The sequence below is a fragment of the Rhipicephalus sanguineus genome, chromosome 1, assembly GCF_013339695.2.
Source record: "Rhipicephalus sanguineus isolate Rsan-2018 chromosome 1, BIME_Rsan_1.4, whole genome shotgun sequence".
NCBI lineage: Eukaryota > Metazoa > Arthropoda > Arachnida > Ixodida > Ixodidae > Rhipicephalus > Rhipicephalus sanguineus.
Window position 1 is genome coordinate 37,074,877 of NC_051176.1, and position 22,444 is coordinate 37,097,320.

Consider the following 22,444-nt stretch of genomic DNA (forward strand, 5'->3'; position numbering starts at 1 on the left):
TTACAGTAAAAAAGTCGCAAACAAAATTTTCGCTGTCAGGGGTCCTGGAAAACAATTGCAGCGAACAATTATCATACATATTAACCTACGCAAAAATTACAAAAAATGCAGAGCTAAAGTTAGAACGAAAAACGTGAATCCTGGTGTGCAATCGTTGTAATTGTTTCAAACAGTGCATACATTTAAAACTTTGACCCCCACTACGTCATTATTCTTCTTTTTGCAAATCAGCGAAGGGACCCCCACGCATCCGTAAGGCAACGCATGCACGTACGAAGCTGCTCACTTTGTTGATGCTTTTTGCTGTTATGATGATTAAATATGTCTAAGCGCTTTATAATGGGGGGGCCTTTAAAACACCCACCCATTGCGCAATTCACATGTTTTGATGCCTGGCGTGATTCTATGCTTCTGCCCCGCAATATTACATGCGCTAAGGAGACTCCTCCCACTACAAGACATTCATATTGGGAGTGTCCAGATAAGATCGAACACAAGGTCCCGGTCACCATTCCTGATTTTGATGAAATTTACTGTAGACCTAGGCATTAGACCCAGAACAATGGTTTCGAAGTTAGTTTTGTGAAAAAACATTTTGTTCGGCTGAAAAAAAAAAAATTTCGCTGCAAAAAACACTTTTTCGCCAATTTCGAGATTTCTGAAATTCAAGTGCACCTAGGGAAAAAACAGTGCACTTCTTGGTCATAATATTTATTTTTCTCAAAGAACAGGTGAAATACGATCTTATGAGTCTATTACTCCATTTACCTGCCGAAGCACTTCTGAAGAAAAATATAACACGGCAAATCGCACAAAATACCTGTGTTTGCCAACAAGTTAAACTAAGCATAGTGAAAATCGGTACATAGTAACTGATATTTGCGCTCTCTTTTAAAATAATTTTTGCATATTTATTGCACCCCGTTTTACTCCGTAATTGTGCTTAAACGTAAGTGATTTACCAAAAACACAGAAGTTTAAAAATGGTTTTCTCAAAAAGGCCATTTTTCAATTTTTTTTTAAATCCTTCTGATTGAAGTCAAGGACGTCATCTACCATCCTATGTAAATAAACGTTACATTATTTTAGTTGCTATTAGGTTATGTGTCGCATGTGACCAAGTCAGCCTAGCAGCCGCGCTGTTCGTTATGTGCTGAAAATCGTATACAAGTTGTTCAAAATAATTGTACGCAACATAACCACAAAGCAGCAGCTCCACAACAACAAATTCGCAGCCAGGTGTCATGGTTCAGCAAGCTTTATCGTGCGATCAGCCGCTTGACAAACCTGCAGCATCGAGCTCCGCTTGCACGCCAAACTACACTCAGAGTACGAACGAGATAAGGAATGCATCACTGTGAAAGGTAAAGGCTGTTAAGTGCCAACCAGGATACAACGAAAACTGTCCCATGAATTTTGCACGCCTTAAAGCACCCGCATCGTTTTATTGTTCACTACATGTGGTCTCATGAGCTCCCCCGTTGCGGGGCGCTAGTTTCTTACAATTTTAGGCGGGCGTTTTCAAGTGACGCTAAAATCGGTCAAATTAACGATGCTAGCATTAATTACATGATACGTTAGAGCTCCTGGCGACAGCATGTTGAAGACCGCCTGCGATTCCGTCTGCATATCTTTTAACAGCGTGAAACCGACAACCTTACAGCCTCAACTTCAACTTTGGGAAGAAGAAGTCGCAAACGGCAAGGTCAGGTGAATAGTGTGGGTACGCAACTGCTGTAGAAAAATGAGTGATGTGTGAGCGGGCATGCTGTGATGATGAAGCCAGTTGTTCTTTCGCTTCTACAAACATTTGCGATTAATGCTCTCTGTTAAGCGCCTCAAAACATCACATGCCATTCATGGTTTGTCTAAGAGGTAGGAATGCTTTGTAGACAATTCCATGCAAATCACGAAAAAAGTAATGATCAGCACGGACTTGACATTGCCATGAACATATGCTTTTCCGCCACGGGGATTTGGCGCCTTCCATTACGATGAGACGTTTGATTCAGCATCGTGGCCATAAACGTCCCCAGTTACACTGGAGAGCAATGTGGGATTGTCTACAACTTGTTCATTCAGTTGTGTACAGACAGAAACATGGTGCAGCTTCCGTTCTCTCTCGGCAGTCTTGGCACGATTTTTGCAGAAATGCACCTCATATTCAAACATCCGACAAAATTCGAAGAATTTGTACAACTGGCCAGAACGTGCGACTACATCCTGGTGGAAATGAGAAGATTATGAAATAGTGTGATAGATTCAATCTGAGCCTTTCAGCTCAGATTTCAACCTTTCTTGCACGGTGTTTCCCATCGTCTCAAGAAGGTTGGTGCTAGATATTGATGTTTTTTCAGCTAAGAATAAGCTTGATAGTGTGTGCGCCGCTGTTGAAAGGAAGGTGGATGGGACTGTGCAGAAATGGCATGAATGTAAGGTGAAACAAAGGGACAGCCTTTCTGTTTGTGGCAAGGGAGTTGTGTATCAGGTGCCTTTCACGTGTGGTAAATGCTATATAAGACAGACAGGCTGCCGTCTGAATGCGCGCCTGTAAGATCACCATTGATCTTTGAATGGTCAGCCTTCGTCAAATTTGGCCCTGCACTGCCGTGAGAATAGGTGTACTCCTCTTTTGTCTGATGCAAAAGTGCTCGCATGTCATGAAGCTTTTTTCATTTTGAAAGCTGGAGATGACTGTGCAGCAAAGCCTTCCCTTGTGTTAAATAAGGTACCTGGATGCGCACACCTGAGGGTTTTTGGTTCTGTTCGTGGTAAACATGTGGTATGGGCTTCCTATATATTTTCGTCTTTCTAATAAAAGTTCAGTTGTCAGTATGCACTTGTGCTGCAGCCTTCTTCGTCTTGTCTTACGTTTTTTTCGCGCTATTTTCAATCATCATGAATTACCAACTCGCCAAACAGTCTATTTATTCTCCTATGTCTTATAAGAAAATCGTTACCGCCCTACTACCTCACACTGGCCAAAAAATTGCAAAAATAGACTACAAGTAGCGTAATTACCCTACGGTTACCGTGCTGAACTTGGAACAATTTCATTAGAAGCACACATCTCTCACGTATGTTAAGAGATATGCACTTCTAATAAAATTGTATATGTAAGGGATATGTGCTTCTCGAAGTTGTTTCAGCACAGTGGTGTGTTCTTCCTTGTTGTCCTTGTCGTGATTGTGCGCTGGTGGGTTGCAATGCTATACCATGAAGCCCAAGTTTTCAATCTTTTGTGAAGCGCAATTAGGAGGTCCTAAAAGACGTTTCCAATTACAGCTGCTAGCAATAAAAATTTCTTCACATTACAGTCCAATGCCTGTGTGTACCATGCAGCAAGGAGCCAATATACTGATGGTACAGTCTAAAAATTGTCTCTACTGGCAAGACATGCATCTCAATGGTGTCCCAAGAGCTTTTTTATTCTATCAATCTCCCTCAGACTCTGCCCATGTTGTAGGAACCTAAAGACCTATTCATTGCATGAGACCAAAACATAACCTGAAAGATCCACGTTCTCGTCATGACATGGCTTTAGTAGCTGAAAATGTACAGATTTTGGTGAAATGTTCTGCACGTCTATTGCTCTCAAATCCATCATGAGCTCGTAAAATAGCTGCTTATTGTGATTATTACAGTCAGTTTTAGATGCGTATGACATTCACACCGGCCTATGCCACCACGCAACTATGGCGGCAGATTCGGCAGGGCCTGGAAGCGGACAACACAAGCGGCAGCGCGATGTTTTGCCATTACAGATATTAGGCTTCCAGAGATGTTTAAGCAGCTCTCCCCAATGTCAGTGCATGATTTGGGAGCACACGACAGAGAGAAAAGGGGTGCAATGCACAGATGATGATAGAAGGGGGACAAAAACAAGAAACATGGGACCATGCTAGTAATCTTGTTGTATTATGCTCGTTGTGCCGATTGGCAGCTAAATACAGAAATAACAGCACCGAAAGGGGCATGCAGTCCCAAGTGATTCAGGACAAAAAAAAAATCAATATACAAGAAAAATAAACTGCCCTGAGCGCGACTTTCACGGGGGGGGGGTCACGTGTCCTCACTTCCCTCATGCACCATGTACCACAGTGCGACCAATGGCAGAGCTCAAAATGCTTGTTTAGCGGAAGCTGGTGCCCCCGTAAAAAGCAACGTGGAACCGCACCCCTTCGAAAAAGAGGAGACAACAATGCACCGAGGTGATACACACTCAGGAGCTTAACAGCGTGTACGAAATGAAGCTGTTCATGAGAACACGCAAGGGAGAAGCTTTCACAGAGACAAACCTCGGGCGCACATTTTCTCTATGCTCTAAGCAGCCTCTGCCGCGTTTTGTAGTTCCAGATGAGGACAGTATCCAGTTTGCATTAAAATAAAAAGAACAAATATCGGGAAGATTTTGCAGGGGTAAAGCGATTATCAGCAACTTTTGGCGTTAACCAATTACAGACGAATGCTTAGTGACCTCGCTTCGGTCAGCAATGCTTCTGCCACTATGTGCTAATGCAGTCAGCAGCGATGTAATGATTTATTTGAGTGATTAAAATACTAAATATCGCCATGTTTTTGCCTGTGCAAAAGAAATCGCCAAGTATTAGCCTATCCGCAAATAAAAAAAAACTGGCTAGAAAAGTGTCGGAGGGCCCCTTCATGGGGGGCAAAACGGGTCCTTGGGCCAAAAAATTTATTTTTGAAATCTATAATATTACTTCAGTCCATTTGAAACCATGTGCCTTTCAGAATCTCGTTCCATATTCTCGAAATGCTAACATTACAAAACCAGCAAGACATTTACTATGCACAATCAGTGGCTATCGCAGATTTTAATTCTTCTGGTTTTAAATTCTTGCAATTTGTGTGACCACTGCATGGCCATGACTGAGTTTAAATTACTATACCGGAAGAAATAATTATGCAATCATAAAAGTGTTTCATTGCTGCAAGTATTGTGCTTTTTGCTAACGATGCAAATGTCATTTTCATAGGTTTGGTGAGGTGATTTGTGTGCTGTAGTAAGAACAAAATATAATGATTTCTTAATTACCTGATCAACCTAGAGAAAACGGCATTTCTAGAATCCGGAGACGAAACTAAACAAGCATGCCAACTTTTACTGAATTTCGTTCGAAAGCTCCTCTTTAACACAGCTGACCCTCCCTCAGCAGGGCTGAGTTTACGAAGGTTCCAACCCGAGCTCATCACTGTAGCGTATGCTTAGAGCGCAGCCATGGCCCGACAAAGCGTGCCCACGATAAAAGCTGGATTCGGAGAGCTACAAGCAACCGATTTGCTTCTTCGGGGTGCTAACTTTAGGAGCACAGTTCTTCAAGGCAGGGCATGTGCATGGTGCCATGAAGGGGCCCAGCATCACGGGAAAGTGCACACCACCACCATGAAGGAACGACTATGCTTGCGTTTCTCCCCTTGCTCACGCGATGTTTCCAGATCGACTCGGGTAGGGGCACTCGCATGGCCAACTGAGAGCATTGCAGGAAAATGCAAACATGTTGCGGCAGTCGCTTTCTACATGCACCTCAACTACTTTTGCTCGAAATAAGAGTCAACAAGCATGGTCATGGGCCTTCCTCTAACTACACACATATAACTAAAGCCCTAAAACGTATAAGTCACCCAGTTGTCTCTCTCATTTCATCATTTCACTAAAACTGATCCCTCCTTGAACATCTCCACTTAAAAAATTTCATTGCAAATAATCGCCAGCATTGAGTGCCCTTTGACAGATATACTTGGGGCAAGCGACTCAACCCAGAGGGCTCTGAACTTGGGCATTCCTTCGAGACGAGACTGGCATCACCATGGGGCATACCCTGCCAAGTCTGCACTTGGAACACGAGAAATAATTTTTGTTTACTTTAGTTCAGAGTAAAAAAACCAAAGATATCCTACAGAACCGAAATGCAGTTATTCTAATGAAAATTGCCACATAGAGGCCCATCCCTAGCCACGTAAATTAATGGTGAGAGTTTCAAGCAGAAGCTATAAAAAATTAAAATGAGACGTCAGTCACCGCGGCAACAAAATCCCGATATCGTACTCCAAAAGGATGCAGTTTGTAAAAACTGCGTTGTTTACAATGCGTACGCTTATCCCAGTAGTAGTCGTGCTTCCGAAGGTCCTCATTGATAGTTTTGATGACATCCTAATGCAATTTTAAAGAACTTTCAGCCTCTGTAAATAGGCCTCGAAGGGGTGCTTAAAGTGATAAGAGCCAATATTTGATGGCGCACCTGTACCACGGGGTTTTCATTTAAGTGTACTGAATGGCACTGGCACAGAGCGCATCTAAGAAGGCACGAGGAGAGAGACGGACATAGTGCTGTGTCGTCCTTGGCCCTGTTTAAGTAATTAATTGAGCTATGTACACGACGACATCTTTAATACTAATAAAAGGGAAGCTTGCCACCAATAAAGCAGCATCCCTGAATGACTTGCCTTTCATGGCGCCATAAGAAAGGTCCTTTGCGGCCCTTGAGCAGAATGCAAGCAGAGACACACTCTCAAGCAAAAAAATAAAAGGAGGGGGGACATCTATTTGCCCAACAAGTGCAGTGTTCTATCAGGCCAGCCTTGTCGTGTATCGCAGCAGCAGGCACTGCCATCAACAAAACCACAACTCTGCAGGTTCCATCTTTTATTCAATGCTCTTCCAGGGCTCAACCATGCACACTTTATTGAACACAACTGTGTAAACCCACTCACACATGCACGCACATGGGTTTGTGGATGATATTTGCTCTGTCGCAATAATGTACAGCCCTAAGAACAATGCAAAGATGTTTAAATCAAGATGATTCATGGCAGCCATGCACAGGCCCCGCAATGTCTGTACAATGATGTTGTCCTTATAAAAAGTACACCATTAGGCAAGGTCCCAGAGTGCTCATCATTCAGATGCATACACAACACATGGTATGAGAAGATAAAATGCAATTACGACCAGAGAAGCAAAATAAAATCATTGCACCATATGCCACGCTTTAAAAAACCCAGACTGATGGGGAGCGCTGCCTGTAGGATTTGCTACAATATTACCTTAAAAGATGGCAGCAAATTAATTAAAACGGCCCTCAATGTACAGCAGGGTACAATGATGTGCAAAACAAATGACATCTGAAGTACACACACGCAGCACAAGAACAATGCGCAGAGAGGAGCCAGTCAAAAGACTCGGGCACGGACGTACACACCCCTAGCCACAGAGTGCACGTGCTACAACAATCGCGCCAGCTTTGTCTCAAACAGGAGCCACCACCGGGCCTCTGCTTTGTTCGGACAGAACGCTGGCCACCCAGAAATATGATGGCTCCTCCCTACGCGCGCTGCCGAGACAAATATGAAATAAATAATGACAAACACTAACCGGATGGCTTGCACTGCTCACCACTTAAGAGGCTGGCCTCAAGGAACACTGCACTCATGGGCTATAGATGTGCACCAACCGTGTCTGGTGGGGCTGCAAAGGACTCTGGCTCTCTCTATGTGACAACTGTGTGAAGGGTGAAGAACGCCACGGCCGCTTTCACCCTTCACCGCTTTAAAAGCAGACAAGTGTGTGCGCGCTACTCTGTAAAAACCAGGGATGGGAACAGCAATGGCCTATATACAGATGATGATGCTGCTCGGAATAAATACATCACCCCCCCCTTCCCCCCTCCCCAGCCCCCCCCCCTAGTGGGGTTTGTTCCCTGGCCGGATGGTGCCGCGGTGATGGGCTCAGCAGATGGGCCGAGCACGAGGGGCAGTGCCCCCCCCGCCGGGCTGAGCCTAACCTGACTCCGAGTCCGAGCTGTCCGAGGAGCTGCTCGTGGACGAGGAGCTCGAACTGTCGCTGTCCGACGAGCTGGAGCTGCTGGCGCTCAGCCGGCTCGGGCCCCCAACCACATCCACGTGCGAGTTCTCGGTATCTGCAACAAGAGAGCCACCTGCTCAGTGGTACACTGGGCTCGGCCACTGCTAGAGACTGACCTTTCTTGAGGGGCTTCTTTGGGGTGGTGCCCAGCTGGCCGCTCACGTCCTGCAGCCGCTTCTCCAACTCCTGCTTCTTTTCACGCACCTGCTCCTCCTTGCTCTTGCCAGCTGCTGTAGCAGCCAGCTTGCTCTTGGACGAGTAAGGCTTACGGGGCTTTTTGCGCAGGCACGACGCCACGTAGGACTCCAACTCGCGCAGCGTTGACGGCTTCAGCGTCTCAAAGTCTATCTCGATCTCGTCTGGGTTGGAGTCTCGCAGGGACGGCTCCCGTGACTGGATTATGTGCACCACTCGGCCAAGCTTGTCACCTGCATTCAACCAGGTGTCATTTAAGTTATTGTAAAAGTTTAGGAATACATTGCTTGAAAAAACAAATGTCACCCACGCAGTTTTCCTTGACCTGACAGTCTGTTGGATTCATTTGGTTGTGTGTCACAAAGAAACAATCCCCCCCCCCTCCCCCCAAAATTTCCCTTGTTTCATTGATTCATAGCGAGGGCCTTGCCCCGGTAGACAATGCCTTAGGTTAGCATGGGAAGGTTTATTGGTCAGCTGCCACCTTGTGTAAAGATCATGTCCCAGGTGACACCCTCTGGCAAAAGGAGTGTTCCACACTGCTGCCTTGGCTACAAGCGACACTGGCTAACACTCCCAGGAATTACACATACAGAAATACCAAACGAGGAGGACGGGGAAACGCCTTAACGTCGTAGCTCAATTTGTAGGGCATCTGATGTGCAACCTTGAAGTTGTGGGTTCAGATCCCATCAACGGAAAAGGCAATTTTTTTTGTTTCTCTATTTGCCTCTTTCCCTAATGCGGGGGTAAAAAATAGGTGTTTTTTGTAGGTTACACTATCTTTTTTGCTGAAGGAGCTACTGCGCCTTAAATTAAATGCAGAATAAACAATCTTTTCCAGCATACAAGATTCCTTTTTGAGATGTGTGTTATGCGAGCGATATAAATTGAGAGACTTGAGATTGTGGGACAAAATTGAACTTTGTAAAGACATGCTTCTATCTACTAAGAAAAAAATATAACAGAAATTATGATATACAAAATGTACTGCCATCTAGTAGACACTATCTCTGAAAAATTCAAACTTCTTCACTAAAAACGACTTCCCCGCCAAAAATCTCACTTAAGCACTACAATTTCGTGTGCCATGCGACAAAGCAGTTCCTAGATGTAAAACATAACGTAAACTTTCATGTCCTGCAGTGAACTGTTATTTTCTGCTGTGTTTTCTAGTCCCCCATGCATTTCTTACGGTTCCTATAAGCTTCCATCCCGACAGGCTGGTGCTGAAGTGCGAACCGAGACTGCCCGAAGCAGAAAGCAATGCTGACCGATGTTCCGGGCTGGTTTGCATCATCGTTGCTCTCAGAGTCAAGTATGAGGAAAAGGCAGCATCCTCACACTCGCTGATGCTCATTAAATCGATCAAGTCAGTCGCAAACACACCGGAATACCAATATCTGCGACAGGGGCGTAGCCAGGGGGGGGGGGGGGTTCAACCATACTTTATGTATGTTCGGGCGTGCGTTTGTATGTGTGCGTGTATTATACGCAAGCAAAACTGAAAAATTTCGGGGGGGGGGGGGGGTCGAACCCCCCTGAAATTGGTTGGGGGATTCAACCCCCCCCCCTGAAATTTTTCAGTTTTTCTTGCGTATATATACACGCGCACATACAAACGCACGCCCAAACATACATAAAGTATGGTTGAAACCCCCCCCCCCCCCCGAAAAAAATTTCTGGCTATGCCCCTGATCTGCGTGCACCACATCTAAGCGTGCATCACATCCGGCGGCATTCATTTACACTTTCCACTTTGACGATCGCGCGTTAGAAAATCAAGGCTGGAAAAAACTACATACGGAAAAAAAAAACTACAGTTCTCCATCACAACAGCATGTCCATGAATGGCGCAGAATGTCTTGAAAGTGGTAATTCAAACCATTGATAGCGGGCTATTGTTGCCCTATGGGCACGGTAAGGAAAGAGTTATTTCATTTCAGCTTACATCATAATTATTACACTACAGTTAGAAGAAAATAGGGGATATTCAAAATGTAGAGCACAATCTGTCGACAACCCCATAAGCTTGATCCACCATGATTTTCCAGGATGCCAAAATGAAACCAGTCGCATATCGCAGCCTTTCAGGTGATAGCTGCTGGCATTTTTGTCTTCGTTCCAAGGTGACTTCCTAATGCTTTGTGTGCTGTTCAGGCAACGAGGGAGCCATGAGAACGCCGGGAAATATGTAACACTGATTTTAATGTATTGGTTACCTGAACGAAGAAAGACAAAGTACCGACACAAACTTCTTTTGTTAGGAAATGACCGGCACATCCAAAAGTGCTCTTCAACTTCAGTCCTTATTTTTTGGGGGCAATTCAGTTGCCTTACCTACAATATAAGCTAGACTTGCCAAATGAAATTTCGATGCATGAATTTTTTAAGACAGACACGAGAGAGCATGAGTGATCAACATTTGCTTGTCAGTGCACCAAACTGCAAGCCAAGCCACGCTTGCAGTCAGCTCGGTGTGGTGTTTGAGAATGACCGCGCGTACGACACGGACAAAGATAACTACACCACGAGTGTTGCAGCACGAACTAGCCCGACGTCTAGAGGGTTTGCGTTGTCAGTTGTTTCTGCAGCTAGGCCCGACCTGCTGAAATGGCTCCGACGCCACTTGTTCCATCTGTGCCTAATGAACAAACACGGCAACTACAAGACACCGACGATGGCGAAAAAGGCCGCAGTTGCTGGCGGCTGACATCGGTCTGATGTTGCTCGGGAGCTTTTGCAGAGTTGGACAATGATGAGGTCGTCTGTCAAGTCCTTGAACCAGCACGGGTGGACTACGATGAAGCACCGTCCACACCGTTATCAAATGCGGATTTAGCGCAGGCTGTAAGAGCGCTATTTACAACCTACAGTGATGGCCAAAAACTGGCTGAAATACAGGCAGACTTGGTCGTCTGTAAGAGTGCTTGTGTGCAGACGTGCATTGACAAGTTTTTCCGGCCACTGGGCCAATAAAGGTGCTTTTTTTCTGGTGAATCCCTTTTGGCAGTTCCCACCTAGTCCGAATAAACATCAGCAACTGTATGTACTATAAAATTATGACAGTGACATGTTGAGTGGCATATGGGTGTTCAATGAATGACAAATAGGGGTGTGCAAATAGTGAAATTTCACCTCGAATCGAATAGTGCCGAATAGTTGCCAAAAATTTCGAATATCGATTAGTATATTTACACAAAATGCGTACTGCCAGTTATGGCAAGACAAAGCAAAAACCAGGGTCGCTACGGCGTGCCGACAGTTTTATTACGCACTTGTTCGAGAGTTGCTTTTGTTTCAGTTTTTATGGGCGCGCAAGCATGTTGGTAGAAGAGCCACTGTTTCAGTCAGCAGTGCCACTCCGAACCTCCTAAAGACTAATACAGGGGGGTACGGTGGCTAGTTTTTCTATGTGCGGAAATGACAAGATCCGCATGCACTCGCCTTTGAACCAGGATGTCCATGAAAGTTTTAACGAAAGGCCTACTGTAGCGATGTTAGAGTTAGTTTTTGCCAACCCACCCTAACCAAGTTGCACCATTGGCCTTTGCCGCGTTTTAGATATTCGTCCTGTCGAATTATTTGAAACTTCAAATGCTGTCTCTTCGAAAGTCGAATCGAATTGTTCGATTAGGTACTACTCTATTCGAATATTCGCACACCCCTAATGACAAGTGATCATGAAGCTAAAATGTCAGAGCGTGGAAATTGCACATATGCCTCCTTGAGGCCTTTGAGCCCCAAAAGCCGGGAGACAAGTGCTTGCTAGTGCGACTACCGCAACAGCAGCCTTGGTAAAAGGCCGTGCTATGGATCACCTGGGAATATGACATGAAAACTCTGCACATCTCTTAAAAATGTGAGCAATGACCAACAATTAAAACGAGGTTCCTTACTGATAAACACTAACAAGTGGAGTGGAATGTGCTCAAGGTATGCTAAGGGGAAATGCTATTTTCTAAAAGTGGCTAGTTGAGTGCATTGGATCAAGATTTGAGACACCCTAAGTGGCTTACCCCATTTCTCACATATGGGTGGATCACCACGGGACAGAAGGTGCGTGTGTGTACTGTATCTGTGGCTTTCCTAAGTCTGCAGGATGCGACTCCTGTACAGCGTGACCTTGATATTGGCGGCCAACTACCAAGGTGCGGCTGATAATGTGCAATTTATTTTGACTTTATCCTACAAACGCTGCCAGTAAGTCCTGAGCGTTTTCCTTAGAAGGGGCTTTAGGTCCAGTACAGGAACCGTCATGGATGTGTTGGAAACGTCTGCTTGGACAGACGTGGCAAGCTGGTCAGCAAGTCGTATGTTGCCCTCCATATCGCGGCGTGGCATTCAGCATACACTGACACTCTGCTTGGATGCATAAATGGCACAAAACAGAGAGTGAAGAGTCAGACGCACAGAATTTTTGTGAATTATAGAAGCTCTTAAAGGGACACTAAAGGCCAATATTAAGTCGAAGTTGATCGTTGAAATAGCGGTCCAGAAACCTCGTAGTGCTACTTTTGTGCCAAGGAAGTGCTTATTTTAAAATAAAATCATGTTTTAGTGGTCCGCATTGCGTTCAAATCACCCACCTGAAAGTGGTCTTTCTGAAGTCACCGTTGCTGTGCTCAATGTTGCCCGCCTTTACTGTGCGGCGGCGTGCACCATTCGGGCATCCGACAACATCACAAGCATGCGTCATTTTGTCGAACTTTCTGTCAGAGTGACTTTCACCAGCATGCAAAACACACCAGCGGCTGTACGCATTACCGAAACTACCACTGAGACGTGAGTGCGTGCGCAAAGCCGGGTGCCTGGCGAAGCACAGTTCGGCGAAAACAACCTTTGAACCACGCGTGCAGTTCCCCATGGCAACGCCAAAGAGGTTCTTTTTTCCATGAATCAAACAAACGAACAAGCAGCATTTTATTACATCTCTTAATGCATGGACGGTTCTTTTTTTTTATTGCAGCTAATTTGATTACTAGTGATTAATTGCAGTCGGACGCTCTTACGTCATCGGGATCATTTCCAAAATGTCCTACTCATGGCGCACGTCGTGTGATACATTTAGCTTAATTTCTCAATAAGCAAGGCAGTGCTGTTGATAATATTGCCGTTTTAGACGTCATACATTGAGCTTTCATTCTGACACAAATTGTTATTTGCCTTTAGTGTCCCTTTAAGGCCTTCACATTGTTCAAAGAATCTGTGTGGGCAACTGTTTTAGGTATTTTGATTCCTTAGTGTGCTTAGCGGCTGACAATATCGCGTGAGCCTCTACAGTAAATAAGCTTGTTTGAGCATGCAGGATGCCGGCATCTGAAAAGAATGGGCCAACCGCTGCGTACCAGACACCAGAGTGACACTTAAACGCATACTGTGAAATACTGATGAAGCGTAACTAAGGCAATCTAGAGATAAAGCCACACAAGCCACCGCCAGACCACCGCCTACCACCCACAGACCTTCGCCGACATACCGGCCATGTACGTCGACATCAAACACAACATGTGGAATGCCATCCTTCCGTACGTGACATTCTCCTACAACACGGCCGTACAAGAAACGACGCAGATGATGCCACACTGTCTACGGAAGGCACCCGACAACGACGGAAGGCACCCGACAACGACGCTCGACACTAAGCTGCTGAATTTCACTGACGAAGAAAATCCCGACGCTGATACCTACTTGCAGCTAAACATGTGCGCCAGACCCAAAATCACCGACGGCAGCGCGCCGGTGTTTCCACCTCCGCCGGCGGCTCGTGAACGGCGCGGGGGCGAGGGGGGGGGAGCAGTGAATGCGATAAGTACACGCTGTAATGTTACATGAACGAGGCCTAGCTGCTAACTCTTTTTGCTCCAATCTCACTTAACTCTACAAAACGCTGGTGTATGGCAATACGGCCGCTCCCGGGAGAGAAGCGGTTTTCGGTCAGTTTGTCGTATATCAGTGGACCGAGCGCGAAGCAGTGAGATCACAGTGCTCACACCGCGTAGACGTTGTACGCCGAAATAGCGCGGGATGTCTGCCGAAATAGCGCGCGTGCCAGCGCTCCTGACGGCGCCCTTATAGTCAAAAGTTCACAGATGCCGCTCGAGTTGCGCTCCCGCTCCCCAGACATCCCTTCTTGCTCGTTCGCCCAGCAAATGACAGGCGGGGCGTTTCCTTCTGCTTGAGGCGCAATCGACGGCAGACCTCGCACGCGGGGTGATGTTATTCCGTGTGACTGAGATGGCCAGCTTGTTTCATCGCTGCTTTAGCCATGTTCCTTGCAAACGCTCGCGAGCTTTTACTCGCGGGTAGAACATACTATGCGCGGAGCGATGTCATCGATTTAGAGTTTGTACGGAACATGACGGCAATGGTGAAAACCTGTCCTGAGTGTCCATACAATTGCTAACGCAATAAAAAATAAACAAGAAACCGTCGAAGCGGGCTCGCCTTTTTCCTGGAAAGCTGCATCGTCTCCGCCGTAAAGAGTGCGTTGGTTGGAAGAATCATATAATCCGGCACCTTTTCCATTGGTTTCGTTCTCGCCTTGAATACCCCTCTTACAAGGGACATCTCCTCGCCACTTATTTCTTCATAAAGCATGCATACAATGTCAGTACTAAGCATTGAACCTATCATCATTTCGAGTTTTTCGGCTACAGTCTTATCTCTGCATGCGCAGTCGCAAACGCACAAAATGTAGCGAAATCTGTTACTCGCGCACGATAGTCATGCGAGACAAGCAAGAATGGGTGTGTGACTGCATAGAACAGCAGTATGGGAGACAATTCACAACTGTTATTTCTCGTATATGGACCAGTCGAGAGTATGTACCCCGATGATGTCACGTGAATCACTGTTCTGGCATCACGAAGTGCACCAAAAGACAAGAAACGGCAAGAGAGATTAACACGCTCGTTGTTTGTGTTTTTTGTTGTATTTTCAGAGGCTGTTAGGGGCCTTTCATAAAAACAGGGCGTGCAAACACGGACACAGGAGAGCAGTCAAGACACCAGAAAAGCCGCTAACTGAAAAATCACACAGCGGCGGAACGGAAGGTAGACACAAATATTTATCTGCGCATTCTCACGTATACAAGAGACCATACCTATCAATCAAGTGCGAGTAGTGGTCTACGTGAGAGATAGCTGTTCACTCTCTCGACTTTTCTCTTATGTCCGTGTTTCCACGTCATGTCTTCTTAACATGAATACCTACCAACTAGCTCAGCTATATTCTAAGTTTACATTTCTCTTTACTTCATTATTTACTTAATTATCAATTTACTCGAGTAAGAATGAAAGGAAAAAGTGTAGTCACGATACGTGATATATATATATATTATTTATTTTATTTATTTATGCACAGTGTACTAGGTCCAAGACTCCAAGAATATGCTATCCAGCGAGTTGGGTCGTCGCCTTTTAAGGCTGGAGGACGCGGCAGCGTTAAGGTCAGGCAATACTTGTGATATTACTGGAGAAGAAAAAGATACTACAACTTCTGGGGAGCCATTCTCGATGCGTTCATCGAAAGGAGATGTCCACAGTACATTTCGGCAGAGCGCATTCAGTGATTCGAAAAAGCGGTGAGCTGTGATGTCACCTCGCTCTTGACCATGTCGCCGCACTGAACCCGCCAGCACATTCCTAGCGTAAGAAGAGAGTGGACGAAATGCACAGAAACAGGAACTTTTCAAGTATGAATTTGCTTATGAATGTGTCCCAGATGCTTGAGAATGATGCAGGGAATGCGTACTGACCTTACAACTGCGTTAGACGAGCGGCCGCATTAAACCTAAATCAATGGCTAACACGATCAAAAGACTTGTGCACCGAAAATCGGATCTCAGAGGGCTGCGTTCGTTGCGTTGAAGCGCATTCCGTCCTTATCATTTGTGTGGAGAGCGTTTGAAAGGTTTGTGATGCCATGATGGGGCTGCACAACAAGAACTGGAAATAGGGGGCGCACTTCTCGCTGAGCTCCCGCTATTCAGCGGCCGCTGAAACGGACAGTTCATTACATGGACACATCGAGAAGAGCTCCTCTGGTGAAGTGCTGTATTTTATTTCCAGATTCCCCATTTGAATTAAAGGAAAAGTCTAACGGCGGCGCGCCGCAATTTTTGCGCGGCGGCGTGATCTCTCATGACTTCGGCGGCAGTGCGAGCGGCGTGACCAAAAACAGGCGGCGGCACACACCTCTACTTGCAGCGCGCCGAAGAAGCCCGACAGCTCGTCCGCATGTGTATCAAAACAAGCACTTTGGCAGCGGCAAGATCAAGCTGCGCATGTTTTGACGCGCCGGCAGTGCGACTGCCGGTGATAGGCACCCCCAAGCCCGAGACGTTGGCACAGTTTGGTGCAATTTCCATCAATATTATCAGGATGGTGCAGGAAATTCATTTTGGAGCACTCTGAAGCAAGAGTGGAACCATTGAGCTCACCGCGTGTGAATGGAACTCAATAGCAGAATCCGTTTGCAAGAAACATTCTCGCTGCGCGAGTGATGCAAAGCACGGGCAGTCTGCGAACGGCGTTCAATGATATTTTTGCAGCTATGAATATCTCATCCCGCATGCTGCATACTAAAACGTGGCAGACGTACCTCAAAACAAAACCGATGCCTGCCGCGACATGGGCAGCTGAGACGCTCGCTACTCAGTGCACGAATTTGGTCTGGCAGCTGTAGAGCAAATTAAACTTTAGCAACCCAGGAAGCATCGCTGTTTCCTACGATTGGTCTTGGATGACTCGCGGGCACAGTTCCCACATCGGAGTCAGCGCAGTCATCGAACTTTTCACGGGACTAGTGCCAGACTACGTTATGCTCAGCAACTTTTGTGCTGCATGCGAGCGGGGACCGAAAGTGGATGATGCATCATAGGAGGAATGGAACGCCAACCTTGAGTGCCAGAAAAATACCGATAAGAAGGCAGGTGAAATGGAGGTGGAGGTTGGCCTCATTTTATTCGAGAGGTCTCTCGTAAAACAGAGCCTTAGATACACCACTGTGCTGTCGGATGGTGACAGCCGTACTTTCTTGGCCCTAAAAGAGTCCAAAGTATACGGGTTCATCGATGTTGAGAAAGAGGACTGCATCAACCATGTCCACAAAAGGATGGGGACAGCACTTCGTAATGTGCTGTCAAAGCACAAAGGGCCTGGCTTGGAGCCTCTTGGTCAACGAGGGAGGCTGACAGGAGACCCAGTCACTAAACTCAGCTCTTATTATGGCTGAGCTTTGAAGTCCCACGTTGGTGCCACAGAAGCGATGGAGAAGGCTGTGATGGCAAGTTACCATCACGTAACATCAAGTGATGAGTCGAGCCACACCAAATGTCCAAAAGGACTCTACTCCTGGTGCTGGCAAAATGCCGCAACGACCAGCCCGTGCCAAAGCCCCATTATAATTTGCCTCCTCATGTAGGCAAGGCACTGCTGCCAATTTACCAATGGCTCTCTGACAAGCAGCTGCTTGAATGGTGACGGTGAGGCAAAACGCAAAACAACAACGAGAGCTTGCACTCACTGATATGGGCAGTCGTGCCAAAGGAGCGGCACATATCACTCTTTAGTATTGAGGCTGCTGTGGCAGAGGCAGTGATGAAGTTCAATGCTGGCTGCAAGAGAACCTCAGCAAGCATCTTGCATGAACTCTGCATAAACCCTGGCCAAAAGTGCATGCAACGCATGGAGGAGAAAGACCGGCACCGTTCAGTTGCATCTGAACGCAAGCGTGCATCAGGAGAAAATGTGCAGTGCATGCTCAGAAAGCACCACGAAGGCGCCAGTGGCCAAGCTGGCTATGCCCCAGGAGCCTGCTAATGTTTTATGAGTGCGTGTAAAATTTGTGATTCTGTGCAATTAAATGTGACATTTGCTTTCTCGATTTTCTCTCTCTCTCTCGAGAGAGAGAGAAACGAAGAGGAAAGGCGGGGAGGTTAACCAAGCTTTGGCTTGGTTGGCTACCCTACACTTGGGGAGGGGGGAGGAATAATAGAAAGGAAAGGGGCCCAATTTTGTACACCCAGCATGACATTTCCTGCAATATTGGGCGCGGGCACTGCCATCGCCGTGACATGCAGCGTTGTATCACGTGATCTCTCCTCCCTCTGGCAAAGGGAAGCGGACGGTTGAATGCGTTGTTTTTAACTACGATTTCGTGGCGTTTTCCCTTTTGAACAGCGTTGTTTTGCTTTTACTTCATTTGTGGGGACCGACCCCTGGAGACTACACAATCCAAAAAAGTGAAGTAAAAGTTATCGGCGGCATGGTTCTTTCTGCTCCATGCCACAGTGCACTACGTACAGGAAGGAGCCAGGCGCGAGCTTTCACTTTTACCCCTACCCTGCTGCAACTGTCACCTGCCTTGTTCTATTGTTAAAGCCCATGGGGCTGAAATGGACACCGACCACGCATGTTCACATAAAAGCAAAACGTTTCTGCTCCCACACGGGAGCCTTGTTCACAACGAAAAATGAATGCGCAAACAGACCGGTTATACAGACGAACCCACTTATAACGATGCCACATACAACGATCTATCGGTTATAACGACCATATTTGGGTGCACTTACAATTTTCCTATGCTAACCATTGAAGCTGTGTCCACATATAGCGAACATTTTTCAAAGCCTCCTACTTTTACAACGAACATTTCAGACACAGTCGCGGTAAAAATATGGTGCATACGAAGCGAAAAAAAGTTCAAACATTCCTTCTAAAGCGTGACAGGAAAGCGCGCTCGCGCGTGCCCCGCTCCAGTTTACTCGCGACCACGGTGATATCCCATATCGGCGAGCACCGCACGCAGATTTCGGACGCTGCGAGCGAGGTCGCTCACTTTCCAGGCGTTTCTTCAGTGGCAGAATGGCAGTGAGGAAAAAAAGAATAGTAGGCAGCATGAAGCCTTGCGGTCAGCTTTCGCACGGTAACCTTTCCTGACGCCGTTCTCTGCAGCTACGACCGCCTGCGATGAACCAAACAATAATGCCTTGGAACGCAAGAAGCATAAATGCAAGAAGTGATAACCGCGATAACTTTCCATCGCAAAAAGGTTCACTGCGTCCCTGAACTCCTGCCACAAAAGGTCGTCCGTCTTTTCGGTAACGGCAGAGACCGGTCGATCAGTGATTAAGACTTCCGCGCGATTGCGGCGATGCTTTCGCGGATAAGCATCAGAAAAGAGCGAAGGCGAGGTGGCGGCCATCGATGAACGTGCCATTCTGACTTATAAACGACAACCTTATCAGTCATCTGTAGATATCTGCTCGGCTGCGCGTGTGGTGTACGCCGTACACTGCGGATTGACGGCGGTACGAGCGCGCCATGCTGCCGTTCGCAAGTTCGCCGCCGCCGTGTCGTGCGAGACCGCTTTAAAGTGCGCGTCGCTTTGTAGAAACGAAAGTAGCTCGCCGTTGTTGAGCGGCGCGGGCACCGAGAAACGTCGATGCACTGACAGCGAGCATATACTGCGTGTTTGACTAGGTGACAACTCAAGTGCGCCGCGCATCGTCGTGCAGGGCCGCGAGAGCATCGCGGAGACGCCGAGTGCGCGTTGCTTGCAAATTGCTTGTTTTCGCCGCGTTGAATGAAGAGGCTAGTCGCCACACACGTGCACGGTCCGGAGTGATGCAAGCACGAAGAACGTACAAACGCACGCATACGGCATACTGCTAGCAAGTGGCCCGGCAGTGACTACGCGCTGCACGCAACCAGCCAGGGATGATCGGCTCCACGTCGCGGTACCGCGCTTTGGTGAAATGGTGTCAGCTCATTGCAAAGGCGGTTAATTTACTCGTGAGCACCCAGCAGGCGTCGCTTCACGACGCGAAAAGGCTTCGCTTGTCACCGAAGTGATTGTTAGCACTTTAATAAAAGTGCAAAGAAAAAAAAAACGGCTTGGCCGCTAAGCGCACGTTTTTAAGGGAGAGTCCATATACAACGAACTACTGATATAACGACCACTTTTCGCGACACTTTCGAGTTCGTTATAAACGGGTTCAACTGTATATGTTTTAAAATATGACGTAGGAACATGCGTACACGTGTGGGAAGTTGTTGTCATTACGTTTAAGCATGTGCACCGTTGACCGGATTGCCAGAAATTCAAGATAAAGCCGAGAAGTCCAGTTATTTTCTCTCTCCGTTATTCTTGCCACCGCGGGAGAACTCTTTGTACTCGCAATCGAGCATGACGTACTTTGAAACATCAGGCACCGCGGCCACGCACATCGCGCTAGCGGACATGCGAAAGCAAAGAAGCCACAATGCATCACATCGCCCGCTGGCTCTTCAGAACCGCGAATGGGCATTTTGCGCATCCGCAGCGGACCCACCGGCCAAGCTCGGAGAAGCGGTGGCAGCGGCTCGCAATTTCGCGTGTCGGCATCCCAAAACGCAACACCAAGCACACTGCGCGCCAATTTTTTGTCGCTACAGCTAGGCATAGATGCTGATCATTGACAGATCGGAGATCGGCAGCCTTCGTTCTTAAATCGTTATGTCGATATCCGCGGCGCGCTGTTCCCGTCCCGAAAGTATGCTAAGTGATGCTTGAAGTCGGAAGTTATTGAATTTGGTATGTCTGTGGTAGAAAAGTTTGCTCTAACGGAGTCCAGACCACCTTGCTAGCCTGACATTTTAGTCAATTATATACGAGTGTCCGTTGTACCAGAATCCGTTGTAAACGAAGCTCAATCAATGGAACACATACGGAGGTAGGTATTACACCGCAAATTGGTACAGCATAGACCGCTTATAACGTAAGTCGCTGGAGTCTCGAATATCCGCACTATAACCAAAACAACATTTTTGAAAGGTTGCACGTGTGCAAAACATGACCAACAGGCAGGCGCGCAATTTCGACTATCGAGGCATGCGACTGGGACGTAAGTTTGCGTCCGCTTACATTTGAAAATGTTGAACAGTTAGCATCCGCGGACCTGCGGTGCCAACATAACGAACACGGAAAAAAATGCGCCGCCACGGGAAGTCATCGCGGTAGCACACTGCGCATGCGCCATGTCGAAAACGGTGGCGACCACAAACCACCACTCGAGTGTTTCACACGCACGCTTGCGTTTTCGTTAAAGATGTAAGTCACCCCTTCTAAATGCAAAAACTGCAAAATGTTTCATTGACTCGGCGCCAAAGCGCAACTTCTGTAGTCCGCGGCCACCGACATGGCAGCTAGCGCTCGTTAGGCCTAGCGTGCGCGTTGCAACTTGGCATGCCGCTGCGAGAAGCTTGCCCTAGGCAACACGGAGATCGGGCGTAGAAGAGATCGCACTCGCGAGCTAAACCGAGGGCATCACGCGTGAAACGCAGTTTCGGTTCGTGGTCAGGAGAACAGCCGCGGCAACTATCCTGAAAAAGTCTCTCAAGCTTTAAGTCCGCCTGTTGGTGGCAAAGGCGAAAGCTCAAGCGAGTCTCAAAGCATTGTTACTTGCAGGGGGGAATCGAGGTTGCACGCGCGATATCTGCGCTCTACGACGAAGCAACTATTTTCCCGACGGAGACAAATAGCGGTAACGTGCTCTTGATGCGGACGCGGGCGCCCGTACGTAGCGGAGCGCGCATGTCAAGGGGGCAAAGGCTTCTTTGTCGGCCACGTAACGCAACCGCTCCCCCTCCTCACAACATGCACTCACGCCGGGCTGCTGTCCCCCCACCGCCATCCCCCTTTTTTTCGCCCCCCGCTCCTTGTTCGTTCGTCCCGCGTCCGCTCCTCCTTCGTAACGCCGTCGTCGCTCTCTCCCCCGCTGGCGCATCTCCGCTGAGAAGCACGCTCGCTCCCTCGCATCTCCGAGAACGTTCCAGCAGCTGCATTATAACCGGTCTTTCATCTCGGGGGACTGCACAATAAGCGGTATGCCTATACATGGAGTTCTATGGGAGAGTAAACGGGAGTCCGAAAAAACCGCATTATAGCCAGTACTGCACTGGAAGCGGTTACGTTATAAGTGGTCTGAGCTGTATGTAATATACATATGTCTGTTGTAAACAGATCCGCTGTAACGAGGTTACACTGTATCTAGCTACAACTCCGAATGAGGCACGCGCGTGCGTGTGGCTCTTGCGTTTGCCTCCAATGGTATCGGAAAGGTTGCGGCTGCATGCAGCTGTAAGCATGCTTGGTTGCTTTTTCACAAAACGGAGAATCTGCTTGTGTCGTGCTTCATAGAGATACAGTCGAACCTCGATATATCGAACGGCACGGCGATCGCGAAATAGTTAGATATATCCAGAATTCGATATAAAAAATCACGTAAAACATGCGTCAAGAACTTGTGGAAAACAACCAACGAACCAATCGTGGTGCAGTAAATACTCACTTGAAGATTCAAACAAAGTATTTATTGTGTTG

The 22,444-nt window shown here is 47.2% G+C and overlaps 1 protein-coding gene across 15 annotated transcripts in view; it reads right to left on the reverse strand.

Moving 5' to 3' along the window:
- The window catches only part of LOC119390600 (bromodomain-containing protein 3), a 197,157-nt gene that overhangs the window by 42,093 nt on the left and 132,620 nt on the right, over nt 1-22,444 (reverse strand). For all 15 annotated transcript variants that reach the window (XM_037658218.2, XM_049414078.1, XM_049414082.1 and 12 more), the window contains 2 exons: nt 7,999-8,310; nt 7,803-7,937 (listed from right to left, as the gene is read on the reverse strand). In XM_037658218.2, coding sequence (XP_037514146.1) covers nt 7,803-7,937; nt 7,999-8,310 — 447 coding nt within the window. The remainder of the gene's footprint in view (nt 1-7,802; nt 7,938-7,998; nt 8,311-22,444) is intronic.